We start from the raw sequence: 23559 nt of genomic DNA, 5'->3' as shown, positions 1-23559 counted from the left end.
GGAATCCACGTTTAATACTTTGTCCGTGTAATGCCCAGTGTGACATATCGGTTGAAAAGGGAAGTTGAGGAAATGATCGTGGAATTCCATATCCGGTTGCACCGTGCAGGGCTCCTTATCCATCCCCAGATGAATCAGAGAGGAGTCTAGCATGTTGTACTTGTGTTATCATTTTTATTTGTGTACCACCCCCGTCCCCCACAATAATTCACAAAAACACATGTTCATTGCTTAATATATTCATGTATACATATCATAGTGACAATTAAAAAAAAACCACAGTACAAAAAACAGTTTTAAATATGCAGAATGTCAATCGCATGTCAAAATCTTGATTCTCTTCTTTTTTTCTTCCTTAACATGCATTTGAAATATAAAAATAGAATTTCTGATCAAGTTTATATACATTTCTTTATAAATATAAGTATACAAATGTATTTTTAAAATACAAAGATAAATACAGTCACATATAGTGTACATTGTGTACCAAACCAGCAATTACAAACAATTTCTTCTTCTTTTTTTTGGATATTTAGCATTCACAAAACACAATTACGTCAGAATTGCAACTTTAATGACAATTTCGTGTCTCTTTTTTTCTCTTTTAAATTATTTTCTCTTCTTTTCTCAAGAAGTAAAACAAGACATTTAGCTCTGCCGGACGTCCTGCAACAGCTTGTTGATCTCGGCCACCAGCTCGCTGGCGTCCATCAGCTCATGCCGGCTGTCGCTGCGTTTACCCTGAAGATGGCCCAGAACTGACTCAAAATCATCCTCCTCGTAGTTTTCCGGAATCTCTTCCATGGCCGGCAGCCATTTTGAGGAGGGGTCCGGGAAGGGGCACCGCCACTGGCACTGGGGCAGGAGAAGGCTGCACCAAGGGGCTGACCAAAGCTGTGAGCAGGGCGCCGTTGTGAGCTTTGGGGACCTGGCTGCTATTCTGTGGACTGTTTTTGGAGGCCTGTGAACTCTTATGGGTGCTGCTCTGGGAGTTGAACTTGATGTTGGGTTTAAGGGTGTGGTAGCTACCATTTTGGTGGTGACTGGAGGGGCCGATGTTGCTCCCCGGGTTCTGGAAGTGGGTGTTGGCCGCCCAGGCAGCCACACCCTGCTGGTGGACCGACGGGCTGGGCTTACCGGGAGGTGGTGGCTCCTCCTGCGGTCGAGAGATCCGGTCAAGGGGACCCCCATGCCGCTGACACTAGTCCCTTTCTGGCTTTCGCTGACCTGAGCGTAAGAGTCCAGAGACGGGGGCAGCAGCCGCTGGAACACACTGCTCATCTCCGACAGCAAGGAGGTGGACCCGCACAGGTCCTCTTTCCCCCCCTCACCTTCACCCTCGCCCCTCCCTTCTTCCTCGTCCTCTCCACCGGGGTCCTTGCCGAAAGTGGAGAAGCTCTGGTTGCGGGCGGGGCCGGTATCAGTGCAGGGCTGAGGGGTCTTCTCCTGTGCGGGGTTGTTGGCTTGGCGGGCCTCCTCCCCGGGAATGTAGAGATTACTACGGTAGTCGGCGGACGAGGAGGCCGGGCAGGGCAGCGGGGGCATCCAGCACTGGTCCGAGTGACCCAGGACGCGACACTCCTCCGTGCAGAGCCTCATCGCTGGACACACGGAGATAAGAGAGGAGAAAACACTGACGTCAAAGAAGAAGAAAGGAAAACATTCACAGAAGCATGGGTGAAGTTAACAAACGCTTATCTTGGAGAAACGCGTCATTCTTAATTAATTCTTCAGGTGTATTGAGACCAGTTAATGAGGACAACGAGAGGGCTCTGCTAAAGAGAGACATTAAGTTAACGGGATTTAAAGGAGTCTTGTCATCCCTTCTGCCGGTTTCCATCAAGCTAATATTTGACTCTCCTCTCCGCGGGGGCTTGCCCCACTGTCTCTGAGCACATGGTCGAAATCTGCCTTAATTAGCCTGAAAGGCGCTCGGCAGGAGAGCGCCCCGCTACCTCCAATTGTATTGACTGCGGAGGGACAATTCAGCGAGCCAGATCAATGGCCATTACCCATTAAAACGAGCTCCTCCCCTGAAAGCCCCGCGTTCCTTCCCTTTCAAGCCGCTCTTTTCAATATTGCATCTTCAAACGGGCAAATCTCTGAAGAATAAATTAGACAAATGAAATATGCCAACTTAAAGCCTTCATTAAAAGAGTGCGGCGCCTTTCAGTCACGTTATTGAGGGACTTCATTATCTGTTCATTAACATGAAAGGAGCATTTATAATACATCTTACGGCGGATGAAAAGTGCATTTGGGCGCGCTGCGAAAAAAGGAAAACAGGGCGGAAGCGGCGGCGGCAGATCGGCTGCCCCGTGGATGAAAGGATAAAAAGGAAAGATTTAACCCGACTGATTTCCATGCGAAAATGAAAAGGAGGGGGGGGGGGGTACAGTCCCAGGCAACAAATTAACTCCACACGGCAACTGCTAGCCCACTCGACTGACTGAGGGGGGGGGGCAACTTATTCTAGATTTATTTGCCGCCTGTTGGCTAGAAACAGGTGGTAGGAGGGCGCCGTTACAAGAAAGAGCGGTGAAATAGGGGTGTGAGGGGGGCGTCCGGGTAGCGTAGCGGTCTGTTCCGTCGCCTACCGACACAGGGATGCCGGTTCGAATCCCCGTGTTACCTCCGGCCTTGTCGGGCGTCCCTACAGACACAATTGGCCGTGTCTGCGGGTGGGAAGCCGGATGTGGGTATGTGTCCTGGTCGCTCGGGGCGCCTGCTCGGGGGTAGAAGGAATTGGGGGGGAATTGGGTGTGATCCTCCCCCGCGTTACGTCCCCCTGGCGAAACTCCCCCGCGTTACGTCCCCCTGGCGAAACTCCTCACTGTCAGGTGAAAAGAAGCGGCTGGTGACTCCACATGTGTCGGAGGAGACATGTGGCAGTCTGCAGCCCTCCCCGGATCGGCAGAGGGTTGGAGGAGCGAGCGGGACGGCTTGGGGTAATTGTCCGGATACAATTGGGGTGAAAAAAGGGGGGTTGAAAAAAGAAAGAAATAGTGGTGTGAAAGACAAGGAGTAAACATTGTTATCAGTGAGAGACAGCTGAATAAGCCCGGATGTGGGAATAATACACATGTGAAGGGGCATCATTTACCCACTTGGCTTTTTCCAGCTCTTCGCTGTACATGTCGCAGGTTTAATTCTGCGTGCGTGCGATATCAACCCCCTCGACTACGGAGACCTTCTCCGCCATAATTGCTGCTACAACAGAGCCAATAAGGCGCTGGGCATGCGAGTAGTAGGCGGCTCAGCCGTGGAAGGGGAGGAAGTTGAGGTGGGCGCACACAGCATGAGGTATAATTATGTTCTGTTGGGGCTTAATTGCTGCCACAACTCAAAGGCATCTCCATAGTAACCATCTGTCACATGCCAATTAACCGTTCTCTCTTCGTCAGAGGGTGTGAGGTGTCCTGTCTGGACGGCTGAAAGTGATGATTAAGGTGGGAAGAGGAGAGCGGGTAAGGGAAGGGGGGGGTTGCGACTACGCCAGAGCTCCAGTACACAGCACCCAGGGAGGGACAGGTGTTAATGACGGGGATTTTGTGCCTGTCTGGGGGTGGAGTTTTAATTTGACAATGGTTTAATTGCTGCATCAAGTGCTGACAGTGAGAAGGCGGCTGGGGGGGGGGGCGAGGAGGGCGGGAGATCGAGGAGGAACAGGGTGGTTGGATATAAGGAGGTGCTGCAGCGTGCAACGTGTGTGATGATAGTCGAGTCTAGCCCGGGAGACATGAATTTGGGAAGGCGTCTGTGTATTTATGCCTGTCTGCGTCTGTCTGTGTGGGATGTGAAGGTGTGGTGAGATGAAAGGGATCCGACTGCACGTGCAGGCCAAATGAAAAACAGGCCGGGATGCGAGACGGATATGGGTACGAAACCCATAACCTCGCCCAATGTAGAACAAGTATTTGAATTTCAAATTATTTTTTTTAATCAAATATTGGTATAATTGCTCCATTGAGACTCGGCGTCGACTTTGATTAAATCTGTCTTGAAGTGTGAGGAGAAATGTGCGGCTATAAAGGTGGATAGGTTAAGATAATATCCTTGAAAATATAATTAGCTTAGCAGATGCGGAGATAAGGTGAGTGCGACTAGAATAGGAGAATATATTATTGACTACTCCCTAAGGCCGTTGGACATGCAGGCTGTTTTCGGTGCTATAAAAGGCGTGCTGACACCGAAAGAGGGGGGAAAAGTATTTGTTGTGTATTAATATACTAAAACACATTTCATGGAAACAGCACATCATAAATGATGTGCTGCAGCAGTAATGTTCAGTCTCCAGGCTCTGGAGTCTGAGACAGGGCTGTCCAGATGGTGGGGTTGATGGGACGTGTGAGGAAGGGCTTGTGGGGGACTGGGCTGTACCTGTGTGTGCTCTGTGCTGGCCATCAGGGGGACATAGCTCAGTAAATCCCTCACCCAAGAGCCTATCCATGGGAGACTCTCTGCCAGGTTCATAGTCGCTGTCCCCTGCTTCACTGTCGCCACGGCCGCTGTCCTTCAAACTGAATTTATCCATGTCATTTAGGGCATATCTGGAGATGGGGGGTGGAGAGAGAGGACAGAGGGGGGGAGGGAGGGAGAGAGAGGAGAGAGGGAGAGATAGAGGAGAGGGAGGGAGGGAAAGGGAGAGAGAGAGAAGTGGAGGGAGAGGAGAGAAGAGGGAGGGGGGGAGAGAGAGATAAGAGAGGAGAGAGAAGGAGAGAGAGAGGATAGAGGGAAAGAGAGGGAGAGAGATAAGAGAGAGGGAGAGAGATAAGAGAGAGGAGAGAGAGGGAGAGATAAAGGAGAGAGGGAGGGAAAGGAGACGGAGGGAGAGAGAAACAGAGCGAGGGATGGAGAGAGGAGAGAGAGACAGAGAGAGAGAGGAGGGGGAGAGAGAGGGATGGAGAGGGAGAAGAGGGGGAGAGAGAGGAGAGAGAGAGGAGGGGGAGAGAGAGGGATGTAGAGGAGAGAGAGAGATAGGCAGATTTGGGTTAGGTTTCAAACATGAGATTGGCTGATTATCTGGCTTAATATCAAATGGTTCAGAACTCGTGCCACGCTGTCACGGGATAATAACACGCACGGAGAGTGCCCTACGGAGGGGGTTTTGCATAAAATTATGCAAATGTGCAGAGGAAATATTTAGTTATTAGTATTACAGTTGGAGACTTGACTGCGAGGCTACAGAACATGTTTGTTGCGAGTAAATGAAGGTGCGTCAGTCTTCTGAACACGAAGACGAGGTGTTTTACAGCGGCGTGAAGACGGGCTGCATGTGTTACGTCTAACAAACAGCCACGAGAAAGAGCCTCGCATGAGTTGTAGCGCGTGCGTGCGCGTGCGCGCCCGCAGTGTGTGGAGGCTTTGTTTACCTGTAGCTCCTGGTGTATTTGTTGCCTCTGAAGCTTGGTCGTGGCTGGTACTGGCCCTGATGGAGCATGGACAGAAGCTGTGAGACTTGCTATAATCCCCAGAGGACAAACAAAAAAAGACAAACAAAAGGAAAAGAAATAAAAATGAAAGGAAAAAATGAGGAGGGGAAAATGAATAGCGATGGATTCAGACAAGCAAGGCCACATGATAATGGGGGATGGAGTAGCTTTGTGACTTGCTCCTGAATGTAAATCGATGGTCGACAAAAACGTGACGAAGATGACTGGAGGTAACAGAATACGGGGGCATGAGAAGAACTCGGAGCACATTCTGAATGTAACACTACGTTATTAGCAAGGGGGGGGGTCTTACTCAAAGCCATAAGCACTGGGAAGGGTACACTAACGTTAAACAATAGCACTTATGGTGTAATGTTCAGACTTAGGGGGGGGGGGTAATGCTGGAACATTCTTGCATTGAACTGGGATTATATCCTCCATCTCTTTCTCTTTCTCTCACACTCCCTTACCTCAACAGGAGGCGTGGCATGAGCCAGCTCAAGTGCAAAATTCTCCGGCACGTGATTGGAGGAGATTGTAACCAGGCTGTTTAGTGACTGGTGGCTGTGGTGGCTCTGTCTGATACCCAAGGTGCCCCTTTCAGGTGCAGGGGAGGCAGAAGGGGAGTGTTGGTGGGACCGTACGGGCAGAGTCCCATTAACGGTCGGAACCAGAGTGATGTCCCCTTTGTGGATCTGCCTGGCGGGCTTCTTGGGGTGGTTCTGGTAGCTGTTCTCTGCCACGCGACAGTTGTAATTGTGCCTTGGGTCCTTCTTCTCGCGGCTGCAGCGCGCTGTAGCAAACATTAGCATCACAATGAGCAGCAGGGCGCACACAGCTCCCAGAGAGATGATGACAATGAGGGAGAGGTCCAGAGGGGGGTGGCTCGAGTCGGTAGGGTTTAGAGGTGGAAGGACATCCATGTTCTCTTGCAAAGTGAGCCTGAGAAGAGCGCTCGTGGACAGCCGGTTTGTGCCCCTGTCCTGCACCTCCACTCTGATCTCCATCGCGTCCCTGGGAGCCCTCTCCAGGCTTGCGTTGGTCCGGAGCTCACAGTGGCGTGCGTCCATCATGAACAGCCCGTCTTCGTTGCCTCCGACAATGGCACAGCTCACCTCTCCATTGGCCCCGGCGTCACGGTCGGTGGCCTTGAGCACGGTGATCAGCTGACCGGGTGAGGCGTACTTCCACACCGGGAGGTCAGCAGTGTGGTTACGGAGGGAGGGGGAGTGGATGACGGGGGGGTTGTCGTTTTCATCTAGGACTGTCAGCAAAACAGTGGTATTTGCTGAGAGGGAAGGGTTTCCCCCGTCACGCACCTGAACCGTGAAGGTAATCCGGCTGACATCTTCATGGTCAAAGCTGCGTAAGGCGTAGATGGCGCCATTGGACAGGTCAATTGTCACATAAGTGGAAATGGGGCTCCCCTGGACCAGTGAATCCACAATGGTGTAGGTGACTTGACCATTGGTGCCAAGATCTGGATCTGAAGCCACCACTGTCATCAAGTAGGCCCCCGGAGAGTTATTCTCGGACTTAAATACCTCGTAACGGCTTTTTTCAAAGCTAGGAGGGTTATCGTTTTCATCCAGGACCTGGACAGTGAAGTGTTTGATGGTAGAGAGGCTGGGGGAGCCCCTGTCTTCAGCTATGACAGTGAGGCTGTATTCAGACCTCTTTTCTCTGTCCAGGGAGACATTGGTAAGGATCATGTAGTTCTTCTCGTACGTTTTCTGGAGTCTGAAGTGACTGTGGCCATGAAGCCTGCAAACCACCTCGCCATTGAGTCCTGCATCACTATCGTCCACACGCACCAGTGCTATGAAAGTGTCCACAGGGGCACCCTCCGAAATGTAGGCTACCTCCTCTTTGCCAGGCGTCATGAGGTTGATGTTGATCTCTGGTTTGTTGTCGTTCACGTCCACTACTTTCACAATAATCTTGCAGAGCCCCGGGATGGAATTAGGGCCCAAGTCCTGAGCCTGCACGTCCAGCTCATAGGAAGAGGTGGTCTCGTAGTCCACTTTTTTTATCAGCGTGATATGGCCATTTTCTGGGTTTATCTTGAACGTTTCCAAAATCTTTGGTGAGATGTGGTTACTGAAAGAGTAAACAATTTTCCCGTTGCTGCCCTCGTCCGGATCCGTGGCGTTCAAGTCAATGAGCAGAGTCCCAAGGGGGGAGTTCTCCAGCAGATTGATCACGTAAGCCTGCTCGTCGAAGGCCGGGCTGTTATCGTTTGAGTCGGAAATGGAAATTTTGAGTAAGGTCGATCCGGACTTGGGAGGGACGCCGTTATCCGAGGCCGTCAACTGGAGCTGGTAGCTCGACTGCACCTCCCGGTCCAGCTCCCTCATCACCACCAGCTCGGCGTACTTGGCTCCATCCGTTCTGGTCCTCACGTCGATTTTGAAAAAGTTATTGGGCGTGAGAGAGTAGGTGTGCAAAGAGTTCTCCCCCACGTCTGGATCAGTGGCGCCGTCCAGCGGGACGCGGGTGCCCACGGACGCGCTCTCGGAGATCTCGATGGGGATAATAGCGCGGGAGAAGTGCGGAGAGTTGTCGTTGATATCCAGCACTTCGACCTCGACGTGGAAAAGCTGCAAGTATTCGGTGGGCAGGGTGACCACGTCGAACTCAATGGAACAGTTCAGGTTTTTCTCGCAAAGCTTCTCCCGGTCGATTTTGGTGCCTATGGTGATCTCCCCGTCCTCCTCCCGAACCAGAAGAAACGGCGTGTTCCCCCGTTGCATAGCGCGAAAGCGAAACACCAAGGAGCTGGGCAGTTTGGACAAAACGCCAGCCACGTCCTCCTTTAGCCGCGCAATCACCGTGCCCACTTTCTGCTCCTCGTAAACTTTGTATTTTAAAGTCTTACCGCTGACGCCTTGCATAACTGTGACCGCAAACAGTAGTTTGAACAGTGCGGTGGAAAAAATATTCCCTTTGGTTTTGTTTATTGTCGCCTTCATCTTCTCCTCCATCCAGACCGTGGCTATAATTCCACAGTGCAAAAAAGATGTTGCGGGGTGGGGGGGTGGGGTGGGGTGGGGAGGAGAGTGCCTTGTTAAAAGTCTGGCATGTTAAATCCCTCGCTGTCCGCCGTCTGCAAGAAGTCCACAAAATGTAAGTGTCCCCCCCCCCAAAAAAAGATGCTCCGATCCGTATTGTTTGGTTGCAGAATAAGTGAGCAGCTCTTCACTGTTGCTGGAGCGGGCCGATCTGTTGCGTATACATCCACACGCGGCCGTGGTCCCGTGCGTCTGGGTGCGTTAGGAGCCCGGCGCGTCTGAAGGAGGACCAGCGCAGCTTGACTGGGGCTGCTCCGTGTGCGCTCTGCTCTGTCTCCAGCCCTCCCCGCAGCCCAGACTGCGTCTGCTTTTTTCCTCCGCTCGCTCAGGAACATTACCCCACCTCCCCGTCCCCCCTTTCTCTCCCCCACCCCCTTCCCCTTTAAATCAGGAGAATGCCCCCCCCTCCCTCCCCTTTCTCTCTCCTTCCCTTGGGCAGCCTCTACGGTGCGCAAAAAGGCAACACAGAGGGTCTATTGATGACAGCTGAGGCTGGGCGGCCCAGACCATATCTCTCCCAGGGAAGGCCCGGCATATAAAGTGCGTCCCAACAATGGGCCAGAGGACGAATGTATTCTCCAACTTCAAAACGTGGCCAAAAGCTGACCCGTGGCAGCCGCGGGCAGTCGCGCATTGTTAACGCTGCGATTCACAACGTGTGCCAACCGGGTCCTTTGTGCGTGCTGACAATGCAAAAGTTTTAATTCTCGGACCGACGGGAGTAAAAGCCAATTACCGGCGGTTCTTTGGTGTTAAAGAGGGCCCTTCCATTATGGGTGCTTTCTTTGCGCCATATAGCAAACAGTGGCCTCCCCATCTGGATAATATTGTTCCAAGAAATTCCTCCAATGCACAAAAATGTTCCTGTCCGAAAAGAAAACAGTTGGGTTATCGAAAGGGCTTTTATTGATGGATGGGGGACGCGATGCTTGTTTACTGCAGTTGTACTCACACCAGGGTGAGAGAGAGAGAGGTACATGGCCGTGCAGAACATATCCATTTAGCAAACGCGTAAGAACCCGAGCCCTCGAGGTGTCCCGATCCATGTGTGAGATGTGTAATGTGTATGTGATGGCCTGGCGGACTGTCCAGGGTGTCTCCCCGGCTGCCGTCCAATGACTGCTGGGATAGGCTCCAGCATCCCCTCGACCCTGAGACGGATAAGCGGTTTAGATAATAGGTGGATATATATATATATATATATATATATATATATATATATATATATATATATATATATATACGTACATACATACACCACACACACACACACACACACACACACACACACACACACACACGGGGGTCCTTCTTCTCATACGGTTGCTCTCTGAAAGAAGACCCTCCAGCTATATGCGCCTGCAGGTCACGGAAGGTGACCCCACCCCCACCCGCCTCCGCGCATAATAATGCTGTTTTATGACCCAGCATCCCCGATCCGACCAAATTAGCATCCCCAAAACCCAAACTGGCGCTTAGAGAGCAAACACGGGCAACAGGGAGCACGTGGGAGAGCAGCGGGCCATCTGGCGCTAACTCCACACAGACCCGCACCTACAACCGCATCTACTACTCAGGCCCTGCCATGGCGAAGAAACGCCAGCGGACACTTAGCCCGGGACCTCAGTGTGCCAATCAGTTAATATCCGATCAAGTCTACAGTAACGTCCTCTTTGCTTTGTCTTGGGAAGAACTGATCAAAAGTGGCCTTGTATAGACTTATTTGGTACACATAACGACGGGGTCACTGGCAGGCAGTAACTGGCTCTCCGGTAACTCATATTTTGTCAAACAAAGCCTGAAAGGGCGCGACACTGTCGTGGAAATGATTATCGGCATATTAAATTCCTGGAGTCCCCCCCTGAGGACGGGCGGCGAGCCTCTCGCGTTTTCCACCGCCATCTGTCCCAGCGCAACAGCATTGACGCTGAATGAGCAATTCAGTCTGCTCCGAAATTGCACAAGAAAAGGCCGGCGGGCCAGTACTCATAGCACACAGCCCTGGTTTTGGAGATGCTCACTTGGAGACCGTACAGTCGGGGCCAACGGCGTGTTATTTAAACGTCTGCGAGCCTGCGACTACATGGTTGCATGTGTTTATCGATCGAATCGTAGAAGTCATGAACGCTCATATCGGACGTGTGCGCGCCATCTTGTTTTTACTAGTGGCTGCTCGTCTCTTACGCATGGAAGTGACCCCAGATGAGGAGACTTCGGCACCTCTGTCGGGGAAATTCAGATTCAGTCCAGTCCTCCTTAAATCACGCGTCTTTCGGCGCCTGGTGGAGTCGTTTAATGTACGGGCAACGTTAGAGGGACGTCATGCCGGGGGGGAGGGGGGGGGTAAACCGGCAGCAGGTGCCAACAGGTCTAACTGATAGGACGCTGCAAACCAATCCAAGTGTTATAGTTTTAATCAAACGCAGAATAAGTTGATATCCCACCTCTCTTTCATACGATGACTATATCTCCTCTCACAACAATGTGTGACAAGCTATCCGAAAGCCAAACTGAGATGTGACGACACAAAGCTAGCAAGGTGCCATGTTTAATTTTCATTGGCTGCTGCGGGGAGGAATAGCGGGGCCATTGTGCTGGCCGGGCCGCTGCGTCATCCTAACTAAGCCTCTCATATGGCCAGTTGGCCGCGGACGACTGCAGAGATTGTGCCCTAAGGGACCGTAAAGTTACCCCGAGTTTGCGACACAGCAACTTTGTTATTGAAATGAAGGAGGTGCCGATAACAAAGGCGCTTAGCAGGTGGAGTGGGGGGGGGGGCGGCCGCCCCGGGGCCGCGGGGGAGTCAGGCCGTGGGGGAGGGAGGCGTGCCCCATGTGCTCACGTTTTTACGCACAAAAGAGAAAGTTCTCAATACTCTCTCTCTCTGTGTGTCTCTCTCTCTCTCACTCTCCCTCTCTCCCACTGCCCCTCCTCCCCTGCGTGTGTGTGTGTGTGCGCGCGTGCTTGCGTGCGCATCCAATAGCCTGGCAGAAGGGAGTGCTTCGGCGCGCGTCGGGGTCAAGAGAATTGTAAAGGCATGCGAGCATCTGCCACCGTCTCCATCCCTCTCATTATCATGCTGTTAGCTTCTCCAGAGAGAAGGAAGGGATTTGGAGGGGAGGGAGAGGGAGCGATGGGGAGCGAGAGAGAGAGAGAGAGAGAGAGAGAGAGAGAGAGAGAGAGAGAGAGAGAGAGAGGAGCGCGCCCCGCTATGCCGATTGTTATCCCTGATTGTGATCCCCGCCGAGACGTGCCATGCGTGGGGTAGATTGTGTCCGTTGTCAGCTAAGGTGGAGGAAACATTTGCAGTAGCCAACCCCTCTACATAGAAAATCATTCACACACACACACACACACACACACACACACACACATATATATATATATACACATATATATATATATATATATATATATACGTTCTTCAACATAAACACACATTAACTTTCTAACGTTGCAATGTTGTTCGCACACGCACACACACACACACACACACACACACACACACACACACACACACACACACACACACACACACACACACACACACGTCATCTCTCCCAGGTTTTCCTTTTTCCATGTTATGTTGGTTATAGCTTATGTTTCCTTCCATCCTTGATTTTACATGGCGTCCATGGCGTCCTTCGGTGCCTTGTAAAAAGAAGGGAGGTGGGCAGATGGGGAATTTAAAAAACCCCACAACAACGGATAGAGAGGTTCTCTGTATAAGCCATTTAGCTTTGTAGGCTTGGTCTTTAATATCTTGCAGCCGCTCCAAAGCATGGTGTTGGCTTCACCTGTGTGAGTAACAGGTGTTTCCGAGGCTCTGCGTCAGCCTTCCTCTCTGCCACGCGTTAGGTAGCTCGCCGCTACAGCTTCCGGTTTGCATCTCGTCAGACCCTGTTGCCTATAGCCACTGTTAAACATACACTCAGTAACGGTGTCGGAATCTCTCTCTTTTCTTCTTCTTCTTTTCTGGCACCTCTGGTGTTTTTTTCCTGTTCACGCATACACTTCCTATCCATTAGACCTGCTGGCGGGATTTGCTCACACACGACGTGGCACCGCCTTCTGTCCTGGTCCCGGTTGCGCACCATGTCCTTTAGCCAACGTCCTAAGCTAAGGCATCTTCGACTCTTAACGTTGTTTATTATTTATTTAGCATTTCAGTGCACTCTTTTTCTCGCATAACTGTATAACAGAGCTGCCTATTGATTCGGACTGAAAGAAGCTCTTATTTCTGGGTCGCTCCATTTGCCAGACGTTAATAGACATGCTTTCACTTTCACCGGCGGGCTTTTCGATCCGGAAGTGACTGCAACTTTCACGAGGTGGTGGGTCCCTCCCATGATTGTTTTTCATTCGATGCATGTGATATCATGCAAGTCCCCCCACCTTTTTTTTTTCTCTCGTCCCAATTGTACTTGGCCAATTACCCCACTCGCTGCTCCACCCCCTCTGCCGATCCGGGGAGGGCAGCAGACTACCACATGCCTCCTCCGATACATGTGGAGTCGCCAGCCGCTTCATTTCACCTGACAATGAGGAGTTTCGCCAGGGGGACGTAGCGCGTGGGAGGATCACGCTACCCCCCCCACCGAACGAGCAGACGCCCCGACCGACCAGAGGAGGTGCTAGTGCAACGACCAGGACACACACCCACATCCGGCTTCCCACCCGCAGACTCGACCAATTGTGTCTGTAGGGACGCCCGACCAAGCCAGAGTCAAAGACGGTTGAGTCAGTTCATCTGGATGCGTCTATTGTCAGATACGAATCATCACTCAACTAAGTGACAGCTGTAGTCTGAACTGACTGCAGGTATCCCCACCCTTATAAACAAAACCGTACAATACAGTGCCTAATGACCGAAACCAACAAACAGCTTCATATGCAAATATGGGTGTGGCCATTGGATCATGTGTACTATTCACGGAGGATTAGGGGTTGTTGCAATCACAGCATGACCAGTTTCATGATCAAATATGGGTGTGCCCATTATCTAGAGTTTCGATGGCCATGTGTACTATTCACAGAGGGCAGGGGAATAGTTGCAATCACAACATTGTAAGATGGCGACGGATGTACTCTTACCCCCCCCCCCCCCGATACAGGGATGGTCGTTCCCTCTTCACATATACGTAGATGGCCTCTTTGACTCCCCGTTCAAACTATCATTCCTCCCCATCAGTGGCCACTGGCCTGTAGATGGGTTTAGACTGTGGAGTCCTTGCCTGACGTGTTAGCTCTTCTGTGTTGTGCCATCCTCTTGGCCTGCGTCTGTTTATTGTCCCGGATGTACAAGTCACAGCAGTCCTCATGGCACTTAACAGCGTACACGATATTGCTATGTTTATGCCAGGGGACAAGCCAGAGATAGCACGAGGATTCGAACCGGGATCCCCGTGTTGGTCGTCAACAGAATAGACCACCACGCCACCCGGACTCCACCTGCAATTTTACATCATTCGTTAACACTGATGCAATCTTTAGTATTGACATTTTATTCGGAATGCAAGTACTTTTACTGCTAAAACACAGGTTGTGATGGCATTTTAATGATCATTTACCTGTACCTGCAAAAACTTCCTATGAAGACTTTTGACCAAAGAGCGCTTGTCATACTTATAAAAACACTCACATCTTTGCATTTTAAACTTGATTCACATCTTAGATACTACACCAAAAGGCATTGCACAGACATGCTGTATTTTGATGGTGTCCCTGAGTGCATGACTTATATTTAACCAGTCGCCATTTATAGTCCCCTATTTGTAAACCCACCCAAGCCACTATTATTACAATATAACAAATGTAGTAGGGGCAAAATTGTCTTCTTGGAAAAGTGGCTGTGACATGTCCCCATCACTTAAATACAAAACTATGCCCTTGGTTACTTTCACTGGTTTACAAATAAATCTCACACTTTCAACGGATGTCTTTATGAATGCTCAATAATCCAGGTAAGACAAGCAAACAAAGTTGAATCAGTTCATCATGACATCTTCAGTCTAAACTGACTGCAGATTTCCCCACCCTTATAAACAATAAAGTGGCATAATGACCAAAATGAGGACGAGGGCGGTCTGACAGGACGCAGAAGTAGGGCAGGCTAAGCTAACTGCTAGCCCGTGCAGACCGGCAGTTCCGATAACACCGAGGGTGGTCTGGCGGCAGCCTCGTCTGGCGTCGAGTTTGGTGTTTTTGGTGTCGTCGTGTGGAGTGCGGGGAGGTGTGTCGAGGGTGTCTGGCTGGGAGAGCTGGCACTGGATCGGCTGGGGAAGCCTGGTCTGCTGCGTCCGGTGGGCCCAAGGATCATGGCCCTGCCGCAGCTGCGCCCAAGGAGGAAACACTGAGGGCGGTCTGACAGGACGCAGACGTGGGGCAGGCTAAGCTAGCCGCTAGTCCATGCAGACCGACAATTCCGACAGTCATCCTGACTTGCGTTCATTCCCTTGGACAGTGATTTTATTTTTTTAATTTTCTAGTTTGGATATATGTGTTGGTATTTGTGTTCTTGTAGCTCTTATAGTTTTTGGATTTGTGTTTTTGTCTTTGTGTTGCGCTGCTGTGGGTTGAGGGAAACAATATTTGTACTTCCATACATGAAATGAAATGACAAAGTGTTCGTGATTCCTGATTCCTGAAACCAATTATTAGTTTCATATGCAAATATGGATGTGACCATTAACTAGCGTTTCAATGGCCATGTGTACTATTCACAGAGGATTTGGGAATGGTTGCAATCACTGGGCGGCATGGTGGTGCAGTGGTTAGCACAGTGGCCTCACAGCATGAAGGTGCTGGGTGCAAGCCCTGGGGTAGTCCAATCTTGGGGGTCGTCCCGGGTCGTCCTCTGTGTGGAGTTTGCAAGTTCTCTCCGTGTCTGCGTGGGTTTCCTTTGGGTGCTCCGGTTTCCTCCCACAGTTCAAAGACATGTAGGTCAGTTGAATTGGCCGTACTAAATTGTTCATATGTGTGTGTGGGGCGGGGGGCGGGGGTGTGATGGACTGACGGCCTGTCCAGGGTGTCTCCCTGCCTGCCGCTCAATGACTGCTGGGATAGGCTCCAGCATCCCTGCAACCCTGAGCAAGATAAGCAGTTTGGATAATGGATGGATAATGGATGCAATAACAGCGTTGTAAGATGGTGACAGATGTACTCTTAGCCCCCCTCGGTTCAGGGGTGGTTGTTCCCTCTTGGCACACAACACAGAAGAGTTACCTCATCAGGCCAGGACTCCGCAGTCTACACCCATCTACAGGCCAGTGGCCACTCTTCAAGGATGGGAATGTACACATCCTTGATAGGGAGGAACGCTTGTTTAAATAGGGAGTCCAAGAGGCCATCTATGATAAGAGGGAATGATTTAAGTGTTAGGAGGTATGTGTGAATGAGGTTTCTGTTTACATGTAGTCAATAATCTGATAAAGGGGAATGATCAAATTAATAGTGATAATTTGATTAAGGTCACTCAATGTGTTGGCCATATTGCAAATCTCTTCAAAAATGCGAGTTTAGAAGATGAGTTGGGTGGGTGAAATATGGAGTGAAAGTCATGTTGTGTGTGACCCCGCTTCTAATGCTGAGTTCGAAACTTTTTGTATAATATCTGCGTCTCTGTTTTTTTGCCTGTCCAAAAACTCGAGCATGAATGCCGCTTCAGTCTTGCTCCACAAATGTGTACTTCCGCCCACCATGTTGTCCTTAGACTAGCACATCCAGTTCAATGGCGGTAGCAGAATCTGATGTTTTGATGCAGGCACACAACCAGTTCTCCAAAAGGACCCCCATAAAGATGTTTATAAAGCTCAGTGAATAGAATGATTCACCAAAAATATATTTTTTAACTTGCATGTAAACACACTGATCATCTTGGTTGTGATTGCCGGCCCTTTGTTAAATGGCCTCCAGAAGTCCAGCCACCTAGCATAGCACTGAGGGCGCTCCCTTACTTGGCAACAGGGCTGTTGTGTGCTGCCACCATCTTATCTTGTAGTTTTGACAGAACTCAAGGTCCAATTTTTACTTGAAAGAATGACCCTTATTAAGGTACCCTGCCAAAGTAGGATGAAATTGTTTCTGGATCCACAGTGATGCTGATTTTATGCAGAGGTACATTTGTGCAGCCCTGCATTTTTTCTTGACACAGAGGTTAGAGTTGTCGAGCTGCGATATGCAGGATGTGTCTTCACTGATGGAAAATATTCACTTGGAAATAGCACATCTCATTGAAGCTTTCAGAAAATGTGAAGTTGTTATTGATCATGCTCTAAATTTGAACCGTGCTAACAGAGTCTGTGTGCCAAGATTCTGCAAGCTGTCTTTGCCTGTTACAAAGGCAAAGTTACCTCCCCGGTATGGTTCAAGAGGCCTGCGGCGGTTTCACTTCATTTTAGCTTAACAGTGCGAATGATCACAGGCTATTATACACAGTGTCTACAAAGGCACTCATGTTTTGACTGGGTCAAAGGCCCGCTCTCCGATGGACACACGCCTAACATATGCTGCTCTGATACCCGATCATTTGTTTTGGAAGCTCCACAATATCTTTCCCAGTCTACGCCCTGTTTTCATACCTTAGACCGAGAGATTTGGTGTCTGACTCTCTCAGCCCCTCCCGGCACTGCACACCCACCCACACACATGAACATATCAGTGCCTTCTTCATTTTCCCTATTTTCACTGCAAAGGGGCATTTTCAAGAGGATGACCCGCCAGGTGCAAGGCGAAGACCCGCTTTAGGTCTCGTCATTCATATTTCAGACCTTTTCTCCTTACTTATCTGTACCTCCCCAGCTGGAGAAAATGTGAGAGACTTGTTTTCAAACGCGCTAAAATGAAGCGGAGCATTCACAAGTGTCATGGCTTTGCCGGAGAGGAACTGTGGCAGTTCATTAAAGGTTGCTCCATTGACCAGATTTCGAGCACGAGGTGCTGCCCCTCCTGGGTCGGGTCTGTAAAATCGTAACGTATAGTTTGGCCACAAGTTAGGAGTAACAACCCATTAGTCCCTCAGCACAATGCTTTCTTTTCCGAAGTGTCTGAGAATTATGGCTGACGCATGCGAGCAGGACAATGGAGGGACAACAGCAGCCGCCAAGAAGTTTTGCTGTGCTGACCCGTGTGTTGGAGTGAGGAGGGGGCGAACAAAGCCCTTCTATGTGGCCTGAGCCGAATGTTCACCACGTGCAGGGCCAATGGGTGACATATTTTTAGGAGTGCTCATTCATTAGACTGAAGATTTACTACCCCCCCCCAACCCAGACTTTTTTTCTGTTTGTCTTGGCAGATGTGAGGCAGGGGCAGGGCTTTTCTTTTCTTTTTCTTTTCTTTTCCTTTTTTTTTTTTGAGCTGGGGGCAGTATCTCCTCACTCGTCAAGCTGAGCTGCTGAGTGGCCACGTGTTCTCAATTTTTTGGCCATTTATGTGGAAACTCTTATGGATCCCCTGGATGGTGTTTCACTGCGTAGACACTCCCTGCACCATTGAATTTCAGGCTTCTTGGTAGTTTGAGCACAGCCGGGAATGTTTTCTTTGTTTTGGGTTGTTTTGACTGATCTTTTTTACTTTTGTATGTTTTTACGGTGATTGCATAACTATGCATAAGCAGGGCAAGCAATCTGGACTGGCTGAAACAGAGATATAACCGGGGCTTGTCATATTCATTACAATGCAAATGATAATCCAGTGGGCCTAGAGATGTAGAACGTAGCGTTGTTCTTTAAAGACTTTTGGCTGTAAGATTTAACAGCTGCTGTGAATAAGGCCAAGTCATTTTGGTTTGTTAGATGCACATGTTAGCTACAGGCTAGTTGCTGTCGACTACCTTTAGAAGTGAGAAAATCTCCAAATGAGTGTTCAGTGATGCTGCAGTCTGTGGTTAATAATTGCCTGCTATAGCACCACACACATACTGACTTCCCCTTTAGGGCAAGCTAGTAAATAACTAACAAAGTCCGAATCCAGCAGAAGAAGCACCTCTTCCTGTACGCTTACTTACCACTGCAGGATGTCGTACCACAAATTTATTGAAAAAAAAATCGAAACACTGAAAATACCAGTGGGTAGTGAAACATATATCTATTACACAGGTTGACCCAGGTTCTGAATTTAAACACATTAGCGATAAGGACCAGGGAGAACCTGCAAGGGCCTAAGCTCACTTCACAGCAGTGGACTTTGGAGGCGTCGGTATTTATCTGGTTAATGACCTCAGCCTGCTCTCCGTTTCATTTGATCTCCTTTGAAGACCGATGCCCGGGAGGAAATTGGGGTCGAAATTTTGGACAAAGTCAGGAAATCCGAGGAGGCTTTTAATTATTCCGAATTAAGTAGCGGCGTGGTGTGTGCAGCCACACTTGGTCCAAGCACCAGCCACTCCATTTTTCCTGCAACTTCGACACATCTGAGTTTGAAGCAGCAACCTGAGTCAGCTCTCAAATCCGCCAGTCAGTCTGAGGTCTCGGGTGAAATAGACGGGAAAAAGAACAAACGCGAAGGGGACAAGTTTTTGGAAGTGCAGCGGAGATGAATAAGCTCCGGAGTGGGGCTATGGTTCTGTGTAAAAATGAAAAGTAAACAAGAGTTTCTGACAGCTAAAGAGTCTCCGGGCGTCCACAGGGCTCATGTTTTCCAGACAGACTTGCTACCAGCTACAAAGGAACATGTGCAGGGACCCGCAGGGCACACAGGCAGGGGCCACTTTGTGTGCTCGAGTGTGTATGCCGCGTGTCTGCATACAAGAGCGTGTATCCTCTGAAATAACATGGCTAAAATGTGGGCCAATGTCACTGCGATGCCGAGGGCCCGTGTCGGCGTGTTGATGAGGAGGGACACGTTAAAAGCAGCGGCCGTTTCACATTAAGGGCCACAAACACTTAACAGCGCACTCCCTCATGGATTATTCATGTGCAAGTCCCTGCATAACTTTTGAGTCGGAGAAGAAGGGAAAAGGCGAAAGTGATGATTTGCATTAGGCAAAGTTGAAATGTCAGACCACTAAGATTAATTTTATTGGTATGGACTTTCACTGAGGTTTCTCCTCTGTATGCGGGAGAGAGCTCCATCGTACATGCTAATAGTCGGGCTAATTGACTATTAATTTGAATCAGAGCCTTGTGCCAGATAAAAATAACCAGGAAAAAAAAAACAAAAAAGCCCTCTAATGATCTGATTTTGTGTTCTCACTCACTCTCTCCCCGCTCGCTCTCCATCCAGCCCAGTGGATTTATTAATGAAAACTTAAGGCTCAAATGAATCCAATATCCCCAAGAGAAATGTTCTGCTTTGAGAGGCCAGAAAAAGGAGGAGGGAGCGATCTGAGCCCGTGTCAGACTGCAAGGCTGTGGACTACCAGTCTTGTGTAAATTGCTTGCCAGAAGGTGGACACGCTAATCGGTGGACCAATCTAAAGCATAGCACACATGAAGATTACTCCTCACTCGTTACCCAAATCTCTCTCCGTCTTATCTCAAAATATTGGTAAAAAAATTTTTGTGAGAGCTTTGTTTGGTTTAAGAGTTATTTCAAAGTTTAAATGTGAAAATTGGGTGATGGGTGATGTCATCCAGAAACATAAAATTCTCGTGTTAGCAACAGCTCTGTAAAATTCTGCTCTGGCACTCGAACAGTTGAACGTAATTTTATGTCGTCTCTTAGCTGAGGCCTATATATCATCACTTGTTTATGTATGTTTAGCCCGTCTCTGCCATATATTATTGTTACTTAAACTGACTTGACCCCTGATTCATTCTGCAGTTTTTACTCCCCCTACATTTCTGCAGGCTGTCTCCAGAATCGCTCTCAAAGATTCCTGCCCTCGCTAGTCGAGGATGAATTTGCACTACTGGAGCCTGCTCGGACCAGGCACAATGAGATTAAATATAATAGGGGGAATCTTGTTTGCCCTGAACCAGTCAGGACCATTTGGCAAGATGAAAGTCTTGAGGCCCAAACCCATCTAGACTTCAGGATAGCGTACACTGCCTGTCAGACCTGTTATTTCCCCCCAACTAGCCAAAACTCCTGCAGACGGTAAATAAGGCCCATGCGAGTTTAACATTGCCACGAATATCATCTCGTGGAGCCTCGCATAGAGAAGGCTGAAAGAGAGAACTGCAATTAGAGAGAGAACGAGACATGCGTCAGAGGAATGCCTTTTCTAAGTTGTTTTTAAGGTAATGAGAAAGCCTCCTAATTACTTTGCTAGCCTTGATTTCCATGAGAAAGCCCCAGTCATCAGTCCTCACACCTTATTCATTAGTCTAAAGGTCTGCCCTTTCATCCTTGCAACCCTCATCCTTCATCTCCTCCCTTGTTTCCTATTCTTCTGTTTCCCATTCACCCCCCCCCTCCACCCATTTCTTATAGCTAATGCTATAAATCATAATAGGCCGTAAGATGTTGAGGTTAGCGGTCTGCCTTCTGCACCTGTTTGTCGGCTGGTACGTGGCGCAGTCCCCCGGCAGTTTGAGCAGTGTTATTTTTTTTTCTCCCAGTCCAAGTTAATGAATAGCTGCAATGATATGCAGATGGAAGAATCGGCCTGTCTGCCGGTGCTCGACAACCAGCATAGCTCAGGTCCACCACATGCTGTCAGATATCTACAGATGTCCAGCCCCCTCCGTCTCTCCCTCACATTAACTCCCCCGGCCTCAATCTCTGTCACTTTCCCACTGAGGGATACATGTCCGAGTGTGTGGATGTACAGATGCCGATCCGTCATTGTTAGGGGCCAGCCTATGGAAATAAGCCCTCTAGCCCCCGGCCCCGCTCCCGACACATGCAATGACTTTTTGTTGGGGCTCAGTTCCCTTTGTTTGGCCACGGCTGACCTCTGAACCCAGGCCCTTCCTCCACGGGGAACAAGAGAGGCACATGCAAATAGCGGCAGACACTTTCTCATAAGATACGCACAATCACACGCCAGAACACGCGGGTATGCTAACGTCTACCTCGTTCATTACCCGATTCGTATCGTTCTTTCTTTCTTTCTTTCTCTCTTTCTTTCTTTCCTTCAGCTTTCTGTGAGAGATGAGCACCCTCATAGTCCTTAGCAGGCGCCCATCAGCAGGAGATTGAGAGAATGAATTCCTTTAATTAAGGACAGAATAAAGGAGCGCAGTGCCGGGGAGCGATATAGACATCAGACAGAAAGTAAAATAGAACAAGAAATACCATTAAATCCATTTAAATCTGGGCTTATGAAACACAATACCCTGAAATGAGTCTCTAGTCTTTTTCCGTCACATTGAGGTTGCACGTGAAGGGGGTAAAAAAAAAAACCCTCAAAACAAAAACAAACCCACAATATTGAATCTTCCCCTTTTATCAGTGTTTCAGCTCATTCACATCAGAGATCACACGGTGCCGTGTTGCCGTCATTACCCGAGCACCGAGCGTTTCTCGTTCCCACTCATTATCACCGGGGGCTTCTCTGAGGGCCTCCAGAGCGGGGCTGCAGGTTTGCATGTGTTATCCCGTTCTCATGCCGAGTGAAGGCAGATAGATTATGTGGGTTGGTGGTTACTCGGAGAAGTTTGCTTTCCGCCGTGGCCCACCTCCTCGCCCGGGTTTTAAAGCATAACAGAATGCCTTGCAGAGGACTTGGAGGATGTGAAAAGAGGCGGGATCAGAAATGTAAAAAAGATGAAAGCAGGGGACTTATTGGGATGAATATTGATGTGGAGAGACTCGGGAATTTCGAAAGCACCCTAGTTTCACCACATTAAGTCAGAATAAAACAATGCTGACCTTCTTTTTACCTCGGCTGAAAAAAAACAAGGGGGAGAAAATTGGAAAAAATAAAATGTTAAATAACTATTTTCAGTTCATGGCAGGTTTCCCATTATGTGTATGCTAACATTTAGTGTATGCTAAATGCTAAATGAGTGGAGGTCCTGCAGGCAAGCCATCCAAAATGCATCATGCCAGAATGACATGAAATGGATGCAGAGAGGAGGTCGCTGTTGCAGAAGAAACTGATTCAATCTCCTCATTGTTGTAAATGTCCCTTAGTTTTACCTAAATCCTACTTATTGTTATACATGTTGACAGTCTTGTAGAGTTCTAGAGTAGAGAGTGTTCGGGTAGTGTAGCAGTCTATTCCGTTGCCTACCAACACAGGGCTTGCCAGTTCGATTCCCTGTGTTACCACCGGCTCAGTCAGGCATCCCTACCGACACAATTGGCCGTGTCTGTGGTGGGAAGCCGGATGTGGGTATGTGTCCTGCTCACTGCACTAGCGCCTCCTCTGGTCTGTCGGGGCGCCTGTTGGGGGAGGAGGAACTGGGGGAATAGTATGATCATCCCATGAGCTAAGTCCCCCTGGTGAAAGTCCTCACTGTCAGGTGAAAAGAAGCAGCTGGCGACTCCACATGTATCGGAGGAGGCACGTGGTAGTGTGCAGCCTTCCCCGGATCGGCAGAGGGGGTGGAGCGGCGACCGGGACGGCTTGGAAGAGTGGGGTAATTGGCCAAATGCAGTTGGGGAGGAAAAGGGTGGAGACCCCCCCCGAAATAAAATAATTCTAGAGTAGGAGGACCCCCCCCACACGCACACACACACACGTGTTTTTCTATACCATGTGAGGATCCTCACTGACCACACGCATGCCCCTTACGCAACCTAACTGTGATCATCTGAGCTACATGCCAATCCTAACCCCTAACCTGAGCTCAGTGCTAAGCCTAAACCCAAGTCCTGACCCTAAAATACACCTTTGAAGAAGTACAGACTGGCCACAAGGTCCTCACTTGCAAAAAATGCCCCATCTCTTATGGTTAAAAACTGAAATTGGTCCTCACGCTATAGAACAACAATAAACACACACACACACACACACACACACACACACACACACACACACACAGACTAAAATGCTTATGCATAACTCTAGCTACACACATGGCTGATCACTCACAACATAACATTAGAAAGAGAAACATTCTCCCTCTCTCTCTCTTTACCATTCCACCGTAGAAAAAGAGTCGAGCAGGGGAGGGAGGGAGGGAGGGAGGGGGAGGGCCTGAGTGGAGCAGCAGCGGGGGAGAAAG

The 23559-nt window shown here is 49.4% G+C and overlaps 1 protein-coding gene across 1 annotated transcript; it reads right to left on the bottom strand.

The window, feature by feature from the left end:
- Positions 1-165: 165 nt before the first annotated feature.
- On the bottom strand, positions 166-8404 carry pcdh18b (protocadherin 18b). Its single transcript, XM_056284669.1, is given in 6 exon segments — positions 166-840; positions 842-1164; positions 1167-1601; positions 4381-4550; positions 5373-5461; positions 5903-8404. Coding segments are annotated over 6 exon segments (3711 nt in total). The 3' UTR covers positions 166-648.
- Positions 8405-23559: the final 15155 nt, after the last annotated feature.

The sequence above is a fragment of the Lampris incognitus genome, chromosome 1 (assembly GCF_029633865.1).
Source record: "Lampris incognitus isolate fLamInc1 chromosome 1, fLamInc1.hap2, whole genome shotgun sequence".
Classification (NCBI taxonomy): domain Eukaryota; kingdom Metazoa; phylum Chordata; class Actinopteri; order Lampriformes; family Lampridae; genus Lampris; species Lampris incognitus.
This window is presented reverse-complemented; position numbering and strand designations above follow the sequence as displayed.